The sequence below is a fragment of the Nuphar pumila genome, chromosome 8 (assembly GCF_984573655.1).
Source record: "Nuphar pumila chromosome 8, dmNupPumi1.hap1.1, whole genome shotgun sequence".
In the NCBI taxonomy this organism is placed as follows: Eukaryota; Viridiplantae; Streptophyta; class Magnoliopsida; order Nymphaeales; family Nymphaeaceae; genus Nuphar; species Nuphar pumila.
Window position 1 is genome coordinate 113460206 of NC_143256.1, and position 18314 is coordinate 113478519.

The window sequence follows — 18314 nt, forward strand, 5'->3', positions numbered from 1 at the left end:
AAAGGGAAGCTAGGGTTAAGCAGACCTCTACCAGATATCTCTTAAGCCCCATGTGCCAGAGGGATTCGAACCTGGGCCTTCAGCTTGGCACAGGACCCCGATTACCACATGGGATACCACCTCGGTGATAAAAATCCTAATCTTTTCCTTATAAATTACCTGCCATGCTAAGTTCGCAGTGGTCGGTTCCTAATTCTTGTTACAGAATTGGCTTTCTTTGATGACACTCGCCTTAAGGATCAGAGACCTAGCCACGCTGATGTTGATTGAGGCCAGATGGTGAGAATTACCATTCTTTTTTTTTGAAAGGCAAGCCGCGGTTAGGCAGGCCCCTACCAGTTATACAAATATACCATTGGGATTTGAACATGCAACGTCCCAACACATGCTGATGTGCACTAGCTGCTCCTACCAAACAAGCAGAGCCCCATACGTGGGAATTGCCATTGATTGGAGATTGAGACTTGAGTACTGTGCATGTTTTGTGGTCCGGGTCTGGTATAAAATTTCATAAACTATACCGAGGCCCATGTATTAATCACACCTTCAGGTCCAGACCCAAGTATTAATCGGGTCTTATTATTTATCACCATACCTGGACCCTATAGAGTTTGGTTCAGATCGGGTCTCGGTAAACGGAACTGGTTGACACCCCTGCCCATGGATGGACTGATTCCAATTAGGGGTGGCAATCGGGTCGGGTTGACAGGTCGGGTTGGCGGGTCAGCATACCTCAATCCAAACCCAACCCGTTTATTAAATGGGTCGGCTGTGGCAAACACGAACTCGACCCGTTTATTAAACGGGTAACCCGACACGACCCGCCAACCCGCTTAATAAACTGGTTGGGTCGGGTAAACGGGTTGGCAAGTTAGCGGGTCAGGTTGGCGGGTCGGGTCGGCGGACGGGTTGGCAAGTTGGCGGGTTGACCCACCTGCCTAACCCGTTTATTAAACGGGTCAGCCGGGTTGGCATACCCCTAACACGAACCCAACCCGTTTAATAAATGGGTTAGGCGGGTCGACCCGTTTATTAAACGGGTTCATTTTTGCCCAACCCGAACCCGCCTAAGAGGCGGGTTGGCCGGTCGGGTCAGGTTTTGCCACCCCTAATTCCAATATTAAAGAACACGTTACCATGGATTGGACCACAGGTGATGTGAGCCACCAATAATTCAACTACCAAAATTGAAGACTGTCAAAATCCCTTATTGTTGTTCACGTGTCTATTCATATGTGTTTTGTGTCTGTGCTTGCGCTTAAAAGTATAATGTGTATATGTGTGTTTGCGCACGCGCATTCGTCACACTTCTAAAGATGTAGCGGGTACACAAGCATGCAGTGAGAAAACCTGTCTCCTTTTTTTTATGAAACTAGATGTTTACAGGTTAGTGTGTTTGTGTGTGGCATGCACCCGCTCTCATGCATGCGACAGTACAGTAAGCACACAGGAATAACAGGAAAAAAGTGTTCGTTTCTGCTTTTAACCACGTATTTACACAAGGGAAAAAATTCTTCACTTGTATGGGAGGGAAGGAAGAGCAGGCGCATGAGACTCCACCAAGATGGACCACAAAACATGCACATCTTCACATGGGCAAGACTTCACATCTTCATATAGAATGTAGATCCCTCTGCCTGTAAATTCACATCCATCAAACACCCATCAGTACCCAAATCCACTCCAAACATCGGAAAATTCCAACTGATGCATGTTTCCCTTTTATGTCTATACATGAATCAGAAGAAAATGAAGATGGAGAAATAGGAGAGTAGAGTTTGGAAAAAAGTATCTCGCCCCTTCAATCTGTGAATGACTAAAACGTTGAATATTATCCGGTAAAGAAAACCATCAAAATATTTTTTATTATGTGTAAGTTAAAAGAAAATCAAAGTTCCCCAAAGTGTGAAAGCTGCGTATGAAGGGAAAAGACAGAGGAAGTGAAGAGCACTATGACAAAAATCTCTGAAATTAGCAAGACAGCAGCAGTTCTTGCCTTTTTCTTACACTGTCAGAGCAGAAAATAAAATTGGAGTCGGTTAATGAAATTCACTAGGAAACAGCATTTCTTTTCTTCTTATCATGTACCAAAGTCACCAAAAAGTGGAGTTTCATAGATGTATTCTTGAAATTCAGGGCAGAGAACAAAGATACTTAATTTCTTTCTTTAAAAACAAGATTGGAGGAAAAAAGCCGTTTGGATTGAACACATGAAAGGAAAATATGGGAGTTGAGGGAAGGAAGCAGCTTACTCTTCCTCTTGGCAGAATGCAGGCGCCACCAAAGCTTCTTCCATGGGGAGAGGAGGGAATGCATCCACCTCATTTGGAGATGCTGGGATGGTTCATGATGTGTGCTCTTCTTGGGGAGGAAATAGGGAGTGCATGAGTTGCTTCCACAAGGGGTCAACTTCGAGGGATCAGTATTTATGCATATTTTTCATTCCCTTGAAGGCTAATCATGAACACACAACCTTTTTTGGTACCATGTCATTTTCAAACATTTTCACTTTGTAGGGGAATTCTCTCTATGTGACTATCAATCTCATACGCTTCCTGTTCTCATCACCCACTTCTCCAAATATTCCTTATTATTCCTCGAGCCAATTTAACTTTGAGTATAAAGGTACCAAAGTAGCCTCACTCCCTTCATCAGAACAAGTGACATATTGCAATTTCCACATGCAAAAGTCACAAAAGCCTCACTGATTCCTAGATACATGTTGCCTTCAATTAAACTACACATATGATGCATTTTTTGGTTGTTTTTTTTTTATATTTACACAAAGAAAGACCTAGGCTTTGCCTGTCATACTTAAGATCACTGTCCTGAATTGAATTGAAGTCTCATGTGACTGTGAGTGCACTCATCATAAGTTAAAGGACTTCTTTGTCCTTGTTGAGTGCTCAAAATGGAGTGTAATTTATCTATTCATTAATTTTTTAATTTTAATTTTTGTTAAATTTGTTAAATTTATCCCATTTACTATGTTTCCTATTTATGGTGTGATAAATATGAAAAATATATACTTTTTAACTTAGGTAAGCTTTAATTTTTGAATTGTTTAATTCAAGGAGGATATGAAGAGGGATCATTGTAAATTTCTTGAGTTAGGGATACAAAGGGCTGCAAATGACGCAGAACTTGCATACACGAGGATCTGTGGACGACACTACTTATCAGCGAACAATAAAACCTGCAGACACGAGGGTCTGCAGACAGCACTACTTGTTAGCAGATGTTAGAACCTGCATATGCGACGGTTTACAGATGACACTGCCTATCAGCGGACGATAGAGCTTGTAGATGTGGGTCTGCGGATGACAAAACCTTCAAACATGAGGGTTTGTGGACAACACTGCCTATCAGTGGATGATAGAGCTTGCATACATAGGGGTATGCAAACAACACTGTATGTTAGCGGACGACATATATAGCCAACCAATACAAGGATCTGCAGATGGCAGAACTCGAATGACCAAACATAGCGGACGACGGTCAGTGGCAGCCAAATGCTTAGTGAATGACAGGCAGTAAACAACCAAACTTTCAACGGATGACAAAAATAGGGATTGTCGTCCGGTCATAGATTGAACTCAAAACTGAAAATTTTGGGCTCGTTAGGGCTCAAAATCTCCTTGCAATGCAATTCTATCTATGAAATTTTTTAAAAAAGTATGACACCCCATCACGGTAACCAAAAAATATTGATAAAATATTTTAAAGTTTAGAAAAGATGGGACTTACCTGGATTCACTAAATTCTTTTTTTGAAATTGTAGGGGATGCCATTTGCATGCTCCGACCATCCTTTGCCTGACGAAAAGGTAATGATGGGGCAAGTTTTTTAATCTTTGTAGCTCGTATCATGCCACCACGGATTCTAATATGCAAATAAAACTAAAAAACATGTATAAACACCTAATCTAAAAAATAAATAAAATTAGAATAAACATATTAGGGATTTAAAAAATACTTTTTTTTCAGACTCGAGGGTCTGTTTTATCGTTCAAGTTCTTTTTTGTCTATTAGCACTTTTACGTAGGTATGAGTGTTCTTCAATGGCATGAGGACAACGTGCATGCAAGACTTGAGTAGACATATTCTTGCAGGGCCAACACTTGGATATCTAATTGGGTGATCCCCTATTTATAAAGTTCAGAACATATGGATTTTTTAGGTCCAAATCCAATCCCAGATGCGTCTAGGTCTATCCTAGATGAGGATAAGATCTATCCAAGAGAGTCTTCTTTTATGAAAACTTGTCTACCAAGAGTCTTCCCGCCTTGTCTCATGTAGGGTGGGAAGACTCTTCTTGGACGGGTTTTCATACGAGAAGACTCTTTTGGATAGGTCTTATCCTCATCCAGAATAGAGCTAGATTCATCTAAGATCGGATCTGAATCTAAAAATTCCAATGATCCATATCTGTTTTGAACTGTATAAATAAGGGTTCACCCCTATACCGTGATTATCTGAAAATTAAGTATCCAAGTGTTGGCTCTGCAAGAATACGTTTACTCAAGTCTTGCCGGCACGTTGTCGTGATGCCATTGAAGAATACTCGTACCTATGTAAAAGTGCTAACATACAAAAAATAGCTTGAACGATAAAATGGACCCTTGAGTCTGAAAAAGATATTTTTTCTGTAATTTATTTATTCTATTTATTTTTTTAAATTAGGTGCTTATACATGTTTTTTATTTTTATTTGCATATTAGAATCTGCGGTGGCATGATTTGAGCTACGAAAATTGGAAAACTTGCCCCGTCTTTACCTTCTCGTCAGCTAATGATGGTTGAGGCTTGCAAAGGATGTTCACTGTAATTTCAGAAAAAGAATTTTGTGAATTCAGGTAACTCCTATCTTTTCCAAACTTTAAAATATTTTTATCAATAATTTTTGGCGACCTTGATGGGATGTCATACTTTAAAAGAATTTTGATATCATTTTTCTAGATTTTTTACAATGTTACATGTCTATATCACATGCTTCAAATGTTGTTTCATCACCAAAAAATATGAAAGAGGATCGCGTCAAAGGCGCCATAAAAATGAACGATACCCATCAAAACAATGAACAAGTGAGCCATTCATTTTAAACCATTACGATGTGGTTCATTTGAAATATGAATGGCATCGAAAAAAAGAGAGGTCCCATCCAAGTGATGGCCGGCATCCCATTAATTAGTACAAGTTGTGAATGCTGTTCATTTTGAGATCAACAGAGCATCCAGAGGTGATCTTAACCTGATCCCGTCTCAAAAATATTAAAAACAAGGTGCCCTCTGAAGGCATGTGTCATTTCTTTCTTTCTTTTCAATCCATGACAGTAATCTTTGTTTTAGGGTTTAAAAAACATAAAAGACGGTAATATTTGTTTTCTAGAAGAATCTGGGGCCCAAAAAACACTCAAAAGTAGAGATTAGAATGAACCAGATTTTATCCAATATCCAACCGAATTCTATTGGTAAGCCAAAACCATATGTGATTATAATAGGATACAAACATATTTTTGTTTTTTTGAACAAATATCCGAATCTGATGAATACCCGAATCCGTTTACTTATAAAAAATGGATCTGCTATGAGCTTTTCACCATCTGAATTTGAATTTGAATTCCTTTAACCAACATCTGATTAATCAAATATGATACTGGTCACATCCGATCCAAATTGGAGCAGTTTACATTCCTACTCAAAATCAAGATTCATAAGGTACACTCCACCTGTTCAAGGATAGAGATGTTCCTCCAACTTTGTGAGGAAGATAAATGACCATACTGACTTTCATAAGATGATGGAAGAAAGACAGAAAATTTGTGAATAAAAAAACTGGGGCTAGTTTTATCAACTTTCCAAACTTGAGGTCGGTGTTTAGTTTAAAAAAAAAAAATTTAAAAGAATTCAGTTTTTTTTTTTTTTGTTATTTGTGAAAGTTTATTGGTTTCATTCACTTGACAGAGATTGTAAACCTAATTAATTTTAATGTGTTTTTCACTCTTTACAAAGTATTCAATTTACATTGTATCCTTTATTGTGTGAACACACAACCCTTTTTACAGAATCATGAATAAGATTATCATCTTGCTAACTTTCCCCTACCACCAATCCCTGTGAGCCCAAAAAGTACCAAAAGTTTAAACTGAGTTTTGGGCTTCTTGTCCTTTAAAATGTGAAGTAATTAATGTGGGAGATGTAAATAAACTTGCAACTAAGTTCACTCAATTTTAAGCATTCAGTAGGATTGATTAAAATAGAGCTCCTTGCCTATTCCCTTAAAATAAAAGATTAGCAAGCGTGAGGGTTGTATCTCTTGGTTAAGATGTTGCAACTGGAGTTGTTGGACCATCAAATCCATCCCAGTTTCTGAGGCTACAAATACCCTTCGATATATGAATGAGAATCACATGACATAAAAAAAGAAAAGTCTTCCAACATGCATTATTGTACCAAAAATTTCCTACCTACTCTGATACATTGATAAGCCTGCCATTTTCATGAGAGAGGCCTTAGTAGGGCCTGGCCCTGTTTGGACCAGGGATTGAGGACATGAAACAGGGATAGAATTATGTTTTTTTCTGCCCCACCCTGTCCCCGATCCTCTTTAGGAATGGCAGTGGACCAAGGGTAAACTGGGCCCCATCCCGCCTCACCCCGTTTGGACCGAGGATGGAGGACATGAAATGGAGATTAATGAGGTGGGGATGGAGGTTAAAATCAAGACCCAGGAATGGAGGTAGGGATGGAGGGTAGGATTTTGAGACGGGGCGGGGGTGGAGACCTTGTCCCCGCCCGGTCCACTGCCATCCCTAAGCCTGTGTCGATTAGTGATGAGAGGGTTGAAAACGGGTCAGAGTCAGGCGGGATCTTCTCAGATCCGAATTTGAATCAGATCCAAGGAGGTAAGGTTCAATCCAAATCCAAAATACATGATGTAATACTAGGTCCTAAAAAAATTGAACAAAAACAAACTATTTACATGTTAAAAATGTAATGGGGTTGGATTTTAAATTGGATCAATTCTAGACCCGACTTAAAATGCTGATCCGAATCCAACCCATATCTGAAAGTAATCTGATTGAACAGATCTGAATATACATTAGGATCTTAAAGGATTCATATCTAAGAAAAAAGCCTGTCGGACTCAAATCCGATATCCTATAATATCCAATCCGTTTGCCACCCTACTAAATGATGATGAAAAAGGATATCTATTCTCTTTTTCCCAAATTAAGAGAGAGAGAGAGTTGGAAAGTGTCGGCAAAATGGTGCCAAAAAAATACTAAATGCAGGATCAGCCTTTTACACTAAGCGACGCAAGATATGCAAAAGTTAAATGACATCAATAGTTTGAAAAAAGTGACCCCTGTTTGGGTTTGAAAAATTGAAATAACTAAATTAGAAAAGGTGGGAGAGGATCCATTCCACTAAATTTGACAAGTCCCATAGTTCTCCAACACCTCACACCAACCATTCAATGGTACACCATCAATGTCCTCAACCTTATTTTTCATGGCAGGTGCAGCCTTGCCGTCGTCCCCATCGGTGGTGGGGACCCACCTATCTAACAAATATCGAGAGATTTATAAAAACTTCATGATAATATTGCGAGAAATTGCTTGAATGTTTTTAAAGGCAATTTCTTGCGAGATTTTCAAACCGTGACAAATATCGCGATATTTACTGTTTTAGCAGATATTTATCGTGAGATTTTTATTTTTAAATAAATTTTTTTATATATATTTTCTTATAAAAATTATTTTTTTTATATTTTTTATTGCCGAAAAAAACACGAGATTTATGAACCTAAAATTTGCCGTTTTTAACTTTTGTCACTATGGTGGGTACTTCGGTTTCTAGACCACAATCGAGCTGTGCAAATCAAGTTGGTTCGAGGTGCAATAGCTCAACTCTGCTAAGCATATCATTAACACGAAGCGGTCCATCATTAACATGAAGTGGTCTCAACATATATTAAAATACATGACTCGCAAACTAGCCTATTAATTTATGGTTCTACTACCGACCTATGATGGTTGGGAACATTTACCGACAGATGTCATACTCTATAAACTTGGTATAAACTCTCTTCTTCAATACCAAACAATTCCATCAAATTAATTGTGATTGTATTTCAAATTTATCATTCCAAGAATACTAATGTAGCCATAATCACCATTGTTGTTAAAATCGGTTCACTAGGTGAATCAGTTTTTTTAAAAAACCAAATAATTGAATCGAATCAATTTTGAATTGGAAGATTAAAAAAATCAGAAAAAAATACAAGACATAAAAATGAGAAAAAACAGAATTAAATATAGATAAATACAGAAATAACAAAATAATAAAATGTCAATATAGTCAACATTCATAAAGATGATATTTTAAAAGATCATAAAGTAGCATCACAATTATCACCCATTAAATAAACAAAACACATGTTTACACTTTACATAAAATGTTCATAACAGATTGTACTTCAAATCGATTGATTTTGGCCTATTCAGATCGTGGTTGGCATTCTCGAGACTCGGTGGACACATGCAACTTGGTGACTCGGGTGAGTCAAGGTTTTTTATTTAATTTATCAAAAATATATATAATATATATATATATATATTATAGTACAAAATTTTTTAAATTAATTATTATATGAATGTGACATAACTTTAAAAAATTATGGTGGCAAATATTGGCAAAATTTTTAAAACATTACAAAAAAATAAAATATGTTAGTTCATTATTTTAAATTGTATAATGACATGATATTTTTCAAATATCATGATATATTTGACAAAATATTTATGTTCTACATTTACAAAAATATCATGATATGTTGATACTTAAAATATTTTGTAAGTCTAAAATTTACAAAATATAAAATTTTCAAATATCATGATATATTGACAAAAAGTACGCAAGACTCGGTCGAGTCAATGGCTGACTCAGCCGATTCTTAGCTGACTCAGCCGATTCATGGCTGACTAGTAAGAAAATTGATTCGCTCGAGTTTGGTCCTTACCGAGTCATACTTTTTCTAACACAGTTAGGGCCCGATCCGAGCCAACTCGGGAGAGTCACGAGTTGACTCGAGGAGTTTGCCAACCATGATTCAGATGATGTGAGCCAAAATCCATCTATAGTTTTTTTTTGTGTGTGTGTGTGTGGGGTGGGGGGGGGGGGGGGTCGAATCGGCTAAGGGCTGAATCCATCTGAATCGACCGATTCAGACAACATTGATAAGTAGTAATTGCCCTCTACTGGTTTCTAGGTCAACATTCTTGCTCTTCATTTCTCTCTCTTGAATACTTTTTGACATGCTTGGCAGCTCAGTGTACCTCTTCTATCATTGAACGAATGAATAGGTTTTAGTTTATTCAAAGGGAAATCAGAGTATTGGCCCCAAAGTCTAAGACCAAATTGGGCCCTGGTCATCAAACCCATGCTGGTAGGGCCCACAAATTTGTTGTTTTTGTAGATCATTTTGAAAAATGATAATTACCTAAAATTATGTCCCCCACACATGTTCCATCGAAGAGAGAATTGAGGGTTCTTTTTGGTTCATGGATGACATGAAAAGGATGGGGATGCACATTTGTGCTTAAATGCCTCTTTTTGAGCTTTGAACAACTTGTCCTAGAATGATAATTTGAGGTTTATTTCTCCAATAAGGATGTAAACGGTTTGGATTCAGATCGGATGTGATCAGTACCATATTCGACTCATGGAATTTAAATTTGAATTAAGATGCATGATGAAAAGCTCAAACCTGATCTGATTTTTTTACATGTAAATGGGTTCGGATATTTGTCAAATTCAGATACTTATCGTAGCAAAAGTACAAAATGATATCGATACCGATACTCAAGTGAATCATTTTGAATCGACCAAAAAAATAATTTTAAAATATTATGGCGAAAAAAAAACTATTAAAACAATATTAAAAAATATTTTTAAGTTTTTTTACATTTATTAAAAAATAACCGATTCAGGGGTGAAGCGTATCGATTTTCTCCCGATACAATATGTATCGGCACCGATACCGACAACATTGGTCTCACCTACTTTGGAGATGTTCATATTTTCAAACACTGGTAAACCTAGCCTGGTCAGACCTTATTCTTGCTACGTGATTATGGAGGAGAGGTGAGAAATGTCTTTTAATATGGCACTAAGGGATTTCCTCTCAAAGAGATAACGCACTTAGGGATGTAAACCTGTTGGATTTAGATTGAATTCAGTTTGGATGTGGGTTTTACCGAATCTACTAATTGCCTCTTCTTCAATCAAGTTCAGATTCAAAAATTGGAGCCGGAATGCATAAACACTAACCAAATTTGCATCCAAATAAAAAGGATATTCTCGAGTGAAATCTGAAAAATCAATTAGATTCCATTAAGCCCCAAGGGGTTTGGTGCAATGGAAGGGGCCTTGGCCACTAGACCGGTGGTCAGGGTTTCATTCTCATAAGTGTCAAACCCTTTGCATTAACAATTAGGGATGGCAGCGGGGCGGGAGACAAGGTCTCCACCCCCACCCCGCCTCCATCCCTGGCGGGGATGGATTTTAACCTCCACCCCTGCCTTCATCCCGGTTTCATGTCCTCCATCCCCGGTTCAAACGGGGATGAGGCGTGGCGGGGAAAAGTGATGGGGATGGATCAGGGCAGGGATCATGGTGGGGACGGGGCGGGGAAAAATGTACGTCCATCCCCGAACGGGTATGGATTTTAACCTTCATCCCCGCCTCCATCCCCGTTCCATACCCTTCATCCCCAGTCCAAACAGGGCGAGGCAGGCGGGGCCCCGCTTTCCCCGGTCCACTGCCATCCCTATTAACAATGGCAAGGGGTAAGCCCTTGCTTATCTCTTGCTCCGCCAAGCTGGGCGATCTCATGAGTGCAAGGGGTGTTTTATGAGTTTACACCGTCGGGAAAGTGACTGTCAATACGGCAGACTTAGCCAACTCGATTAGGTTTATGATCTTGAGGATGGTTTCCACGTATAAATAAATTAGATTTCATTAAAAAATTGAATAAAAAAATACTTACAAATTCAAATAAACCTTTATTCATTTATTATGAGTTTTAGAAAGTTATACAGAAAAGAACAATTTACAAATGCATGCCTCATTTTTGACAAAATTACAAATACCCATTAAGCTATTAAGATTTTACCAAGAATATACACTTGGGTTAAGAAAATAACTTTTAAACAGCTCTCCAGATAACCTTAAGAGTTTAACTGTGGTCCGACCCTGTTTAGCTCAAGTTAAAAGACCGTTTTTATCCTTAGAATATTAGAAGACAAATCATAGCTTTATTTATCCTCTCTTTTACGTGTGTACCGCTAGAGTTGTGCCTCTACGCCGGATTCCAGTTCGTCAAGAAAAAACAAATATAAAAAAAAAATCAAGGAAAAAAAGAGAAAAAATATTACTTCTATTTCATGTATTCACACTAAACTGCAAGTCTCTCTCTCACACACACACACACACATATATACATATATATATATATATATATATATATATATATATATATATAGAGAGAGAGAGAGAGAGAGAGAGAGAGAGAGAGAGAGAGAGAGGCATTTGGGCCTTATAAATATTTCTAACACTTTTGACTTTCTTTTGATAGGCTTAAGTTACAAAAATTCATTTATGATCATAATGACTAAGTTACAAAAACTTTTCATATTTCTATGCATCGTATATGCCCATGGCTTCATTACATTCATTACACATTAAATACATACCCATGCTACTCACACGTAATCAATGCAAATACCAACTTTACACCTAAAATCTCCACGCGTGGCATACTAACTAAAATACCCTAAAACACATAACTAGAAGACAAAAATGATTGTTGACAAGACCCAATCACACACTACAATTCAACACTCAAATCAATCACACCATGACCGAAATACTTCAAATTTTGCTTTTGTGAATATGTCGGCAACCTAATCTTTAAAGACAACCTCTTACTCCTTCAAGCATTTTCTCTTTAATGAAATGATGAGCAATAGAAATACTTTTGCTTCCTCTATATGATACCCTATTATTTACTAAGTTAACAGTACTTTCATTGTCACAACATATAGGAGTTGGGTCTTTAATCTTCATCAACATATCACAAAAATAACCTTTTAAACCACTTGCATTCTTGAGCCACCAAAGAAGCCTCCATCTATTTCACTTCTATAGATCAAAACACAACACAATTGCTTTTTGCTACACCGACTAATCATAGCCTAGCCGATGTTAAAGCAAAATCTCAACCTAGAATGCCTTGCATCCAAATTTTCCTTCCCAATGTGCATTTATAAAACTCTTAAGAGTAGAATTCAGGTACTTTAAAAATCTTTTAGTAGCATCTCGACTACCCACAAACATTTGATAATAGGTAACATCTTCTCACTCCCGTTCATTTTTTTTTGACAATTTCAAGTTTGGCTCCATAGGAGTTAAAACATATTTGGCATTACTCATTCCAAACTTAGATACCAACTTTCTTGCATATTGATTTTGAGAGAAAGACACCTTTATCACATTTTCTCACTTTCAATCTAAAGAAAGAGGCAAGGCTAAGTTCGCTCAAATATTTCATGTCGAACCAGCTTCGTTACCTCATGATTCCTAACTAAAATCATGTCATCCACATACAATAACAATGTTGTTAAATACCTATGCCTCAAGGCGTGAAGCCTACGCCTCAAGGTTGAGATGATCCTTCATGCCTCGAGGTGAATCACATAAGCATAGGTGGTTCTAAAGCATGTGCTTCAGGTCCTAAAGTGTATGCCTCCCATGAGGTGGACGCCTCATGTCGAAGCTTGCACCTCAATTGCAAGGTCGAAATGAAGGAGTCAAACACTTCATTTGACCATGTTATAATAAAATAATAAAATAATAAAACACAGGAGGTGAGAACTGAAGAAAATGGGGGAGAAGGTCAATGTCTTCTCGTCTTTGCTCCTTTTGATCCCCATCTTCTCATTAGGTTCCACACTGAAGAAGGAAAACTGAAGGGTCACTTATGGGCTAGATACCAACAACAGGTGGGATCTCTTATGGGCTAGAGGGACTGTGGGGGCTGTTCACACAACATGTTATGTGAGGTGCTGCTAGGTATATGTCTAGTCAGAGACTGTTACCGGTCAGCCTCTCTTTCTCTCTCTCATCTTAAGTTTTAAGAACCTCTTTGAAAAAATCATGGACTATGACTTAAAACTTTGGGTGTTGAAAATTCTGAAAGTAATACAAAATTATTATTAAACCAAAGAGTTCTTGAGAAATTTGTTAAAATCTAACCACACTTAATGACACCAAATATAGGTTGAAAGTGGAGCAACCAGTATATGTCTTTCCTGCCCTAGGTGACATAAAGGAGATGGGTTTGTTAAGAGTTTAGGAAAAAAAACGTTTTAAGTATTCCCTCCCAAACATGTGGGGCCCTCATAGACAAATGAGTTTGTGTCAGTATTGAATATGACCTAAGGGACGACAAGGAGATGGGTCTATTAAAGAGTTTAGGAAACGAAATCTCAGTGTCTCCTCACCATTAGATGGGGGGCTACAAAGAGAGGGATATGTTTGTAGTATATGTATTCAGTATCACCAAATATGACCATTTTATGATATTGAATATGACTAGATCTATTCCCAAGAGATTTAGTTGATCTAAAAATATGAACAAAAAACGATTTCAAGATAATGGTAGTCACATTGGATTCTCTTGAAATTATATTGCACAATTCTAATTTTCAATTATTAAAGTTGTGTTCGTACGGGCTACTTATGGCAAGATGTTCAATTACTTGTTTATTTTTGTTTTATTTTATATTTGCTTATTTTTCTTATCTTGTGGTGGTAGTAGTTATGATACTTAAGCTTCAATGCTTTGATACTTACGCTCCCCTTCAAGGAGGTTGTAATGCTTTGCCTCGCCTCAACGTCTCTAACAACCTTGTACAATAAAACTATGACATAATTTCTCTTGCTTTTTCACAAATAGGCCAGGGTTCAAATTTGAGGCCATGTAACCACAAAAGACAAGGTATTGAGAGATTTTACTATACTAAGACTGTGGTGTTTGCTTGAGTCGGTATAAAACTTTCTTAGCTGACACACATGGTTAGGGAACTCTTTTGAACTCTTTTGAAATAGTCCTGGGAGGTAGTTTCATATATATTTCTCTATCAATTTCATCATAGAGAAATGCATTTTTCCTGTCAAGTTGCCACATTTTCCATCCCATGCAAGCCACCAACGTGATACTAGCCCAAATTGACACTATTTTTGTAACCAAGCTAAAGGTTCCTTCGAAGTCCATGCGGACATAGAGAAACTTGATTTTTTGGTCTCTTTACCTTCACTACAAGAATCATTCACATAATGTGTTGAAGGTTGTTGCTCATAATATAAAGATATTATCACTTAATGATGAATGAGATTAATTTTGAGCATCGTAAGACATGGACATAGAAAAACTTGATTTGTTGGTCTCTTTACCTTCACTCCAAGAATCATTCACATAATGTTTTGAAGGTTATTGCTCATGAAGATATTTCATCAAAGATCACATCTCTTGACGCGTAGTATATTTGAGTTTGCTTATTAAAGCACCTCTACCTTTTCTTTGATAATCATACCTCACAGACATACATTTTATAGCTTTTTTGTCTAACTTTTGTCAATTGACATCTGATATATGAATATAGCATATAGAACCAAATACTTTAAAATAAAAAACCAAAGGCTTAATTCCATGCATTACTTCACAAGAAGATTTCATATATATGTTACTTGATGGAAGTTGATTCACAACATCACACACATAATTCATGGCTTTCGCCCATAACTCTTTGAGCAAATGTTTAGTATACATCCAGCTTTTAATCACTTTACAAAGGTCCTTAACTTGCACTCATCCACACTATTTTGTTGTAGTGTGTGAGCACAAGTAAAATCACATCTTTATATGGTTTTACTGGCAATATTCAAGAAATTTATTAGACACATATTATTCCCTATTATCTGTTCTTAAAAACCTTATTTTTCTTTGAAATTCATCTTCAACTATATGCTTAAAAAACTTGAATTTAGTAAGCACTTCAGATTTTTTTTAGAAAGTACACCCATGTGAACCTTAAGAAATCATCAACAAGAACAATCATGCACTTGCACACCGAACAACTAAGCAGCAACTGATATGGTCCTGGCACATCAGAATAAATAAACTCCAATGGTCTATTGCTTGTCATGTATAGATGCATCAACTATTTGTTTTGCCAAAGCCTCTTGATTTACTAAAAGATTTTTTCAACTCAACAAGAGATAAAAATTTAATCCATTATTGTTATAAGTAATAAATAACAAATATTCACTCTTGAGGCCACAAAGAATGTCTCCTATGCATTCAAGTCTAACTAATAGTCTGATTAGGATCAAGATTATTAATTTCATAACATATTTTTCACTTTAAAAAAGAAAAAATATATACATGCTACCTCGCTTCAAGTTTGTCAATTCATTTTCTAAGAATTAAAGGCAGACTTTATTCTTTTCTAAAAAAGACTTTCAAGAGTATCACATACCTCTTTTGAACTTTCAAGATTTTAAATATAATTAACAAGATCTTTTAAAATAGAAGCTTTGAAGGTGGACAAGGCTTTTTCTACATCAAATCTTGCATTTTTTGCCTTGCTTTGGTATTTGCTTGATTGTCTTCCGGTATGGTGGTTTTGGTTTCACTGACAACCTCCCACACTTCTATACCTCGGAGGTATGCCTTTATATATAATGTTTAATATTGGTAATTGAAGTTTGTAAGCTTCTCTACTTTAAACTTGCCTCCACCAAAAGACTCCATAATGAAACAAAAGTAGTCTACCTTCTTGACTCTCAAAGGATTGCCAAGAGCACCAAACACCCTCATTTCCTATGGTGTTGATACCATGTAAGGAAAACCCCAAATTGGATTAACAAAGCTTCTATTTGCATCTTTCATATGTCAAAATCATTGAGACCATTAAGATTCTTAATATCCAACTTGTGGTTTGCCATATTTCAAACTTTTCTTCTCATAGCCAAATCAACAAACACTGTGTGAAAAAAAACTTAGATCCTTTGATACCAATTGTTGTGGCCAAACAACAACTAAACTGATTGCTCAAATTGATTCCAACAATGAATCCACTTAAACAACTCACAGAAATTTCAGAAAACACATGCACATAAAAACAATACGAAGATAAAAAACAAGAAGACACAAACCACAACACCAAGATTTATGTGGTTCACTCACAAAGGATTACATCCATAGGCAAGACCAACAAACAAGATTCCACTATCAATAAAGAGACCACAAGGAGAATACAAAATTAGGGATTAACAACCTTACCTCCTTAATTCGATGAACACTTAACACCCCACAACCAACAACCCCATCATAAGACTATCACAACGTAGTCTCACCTTCGTACATGTAATCCAGTGAGATTTGTGATGGCAAACACCCCAAAAAATACCTTTGAGTCCTACAGTATGTACGTGGAAAGCTTTTGAAAGCCTCCATTCTCAACTTCTACTATGAGAAAAAATTACCAATCAGCATAAGGATGCCTCACCTTTTCTTCCTATTGTTAATAAGACTCAAATGACCAAAATACCTTCCAATAAAGCATAAAAAAGACATACTAACCCCAATAGAGAAAAGATGGGTGATTGATATCACCTAACATAATAATCCCCTTTCAAATTGTTGTTCGATGTCCCTAGGAATATAGGAATCAAATTATATTTCACCATCAGTTTATTAATAAATGGGATATTTTGCTAGATACTCTGAATGTTGTTCATGAATAGCTACTTGTGACCCTACATGCTTCGAGTAGTTTTATCCTATATGGTTTATGAATAGCCATTTTGGTGGCATGTCCCTTATGACATGAGCAAACTCTTGGCCAATCATGTGAAACAAAAACGCAGAAAACGTACCTGAATTCGCCATGGACGCATGTAGGGAATTTGGCGTTCTCCTCAGCCGGTCGACGCCCACAATGAGCCTAGGCCTTAGGTCGACGGTGGGCAGGACCCTTCCACGATATCAGAATGTGGAATTCTTTTGGTAGGACAGTTGCTACGAATAACTCATCAATCTTCGTAGCCTCCTAACCTCTTTATATAATGGGAGAATAAGGCACTTATGTGAATGTGGTCTCTCCACATTCACGTAACTCCCACTCACTACCCCATTACGTGGCCACTAATGTGACCCACTAATGGCTGTCAAACCGGGTCACACTGTGGGTTGGACCCTTAACCCATAATGTCCAACATTCTTCCACTTGACCCATTGACACCAAAAGTGTAATAAATCGAGGTGTATATCGTTATCTCGATTTAATTCTTTATGTGGGTTCACATGTCACCCTTTATCACAAGGATGAATCATACGAGTCATGAATATGAACACTTCTTTATGAAATATCATATTCTCATGTACTACACTACAATTCACCTTCAGTGCTTATGCATGTAGAAAATTACCTTTATGAATAAGTTGGTCTCTCACCTATTCTATTGGTCTTTTAATATTGTTATTCTGCTATTTTCTCTAACCCATATGAGAGATTCTTTATGCAAAATCAACAATAACACAAAACCTTAGAGAATAAAAAACATAAACACAAATGTGATCGCACAATGTATTGTCATACATCAAAAGGAATCAAAAGGACCCATCCCATTTACATGTTGGAAATACAATCCTGGTGCTAGCCCTTTAGTAAGGGGATCCACAGTCATTTCCTTTGTTCCAATTGTATCAATACATACCAGATGATTCTCAGTCCTTTCTTTAACAATAAAATATTTTAACTCCATGTGTCGACACGATGTTGAGCTCTTGTTGTTATTTGAAAAAGACACAACTACTTCATTATCACAAAAGATCTTTAGTGGTCTCTCAATAGAGTCCACAATGCCAAGACCCATAATGAAGTTTCTTATCTAAATGGGATGTGACGAAGTCTCGTATAGAGCAATAAATTCTGCCTTCATGGTATGAGCAACAGTGGTAGACTGCTTTCCACTTCTCCATGAGACAACACCACCCGCTAGAAGGAAAATGTATCCAGTAGTGAATTTTCTATTGTTAATACACCCTCCTAAGTCTGCATCAGAGTATCCAACGACCTCTAGGTGGTCAACTTTCCTATAGGTCAACATATAGTCTTTCGTTCCTTATAAATAGCACATAACCTTCTTTGATGCTTTTCAGTGCGCAATGCCTAGATTTGACTGAT

The 18314-nt window shown here is 37.1% G+C and overlaps 1 protein-coding gene across 1 annotated transcript; it reads right to left on the minus strand.

Annotated features, from left to right (window-relative positions):
- Positions 1–1407: 1407 nt before the first annotated feature.
- LOC149830273 (uncharacterized) lies at positions 1408–2383 on the minus strand. Its single transcript, XM_090015765.1, has 2 exons — positions 2253–2383; positions 1408–1637 (listed from the first exon to the last, which is right to left on the minus strand). Exons 1-2 carry the CDS (start codon positions 2323–2325, stop codon positions 1516–1518), a joined length of 195 nt encoding a protein of 64 aa, XP_089871891.1. The 5' UTR covers positions 2326–2383; the 3' UTR covers positions 1408–1515.
- Between the last annotated feature and the right edge of the window lie 15931 nt (positions 2384–18314).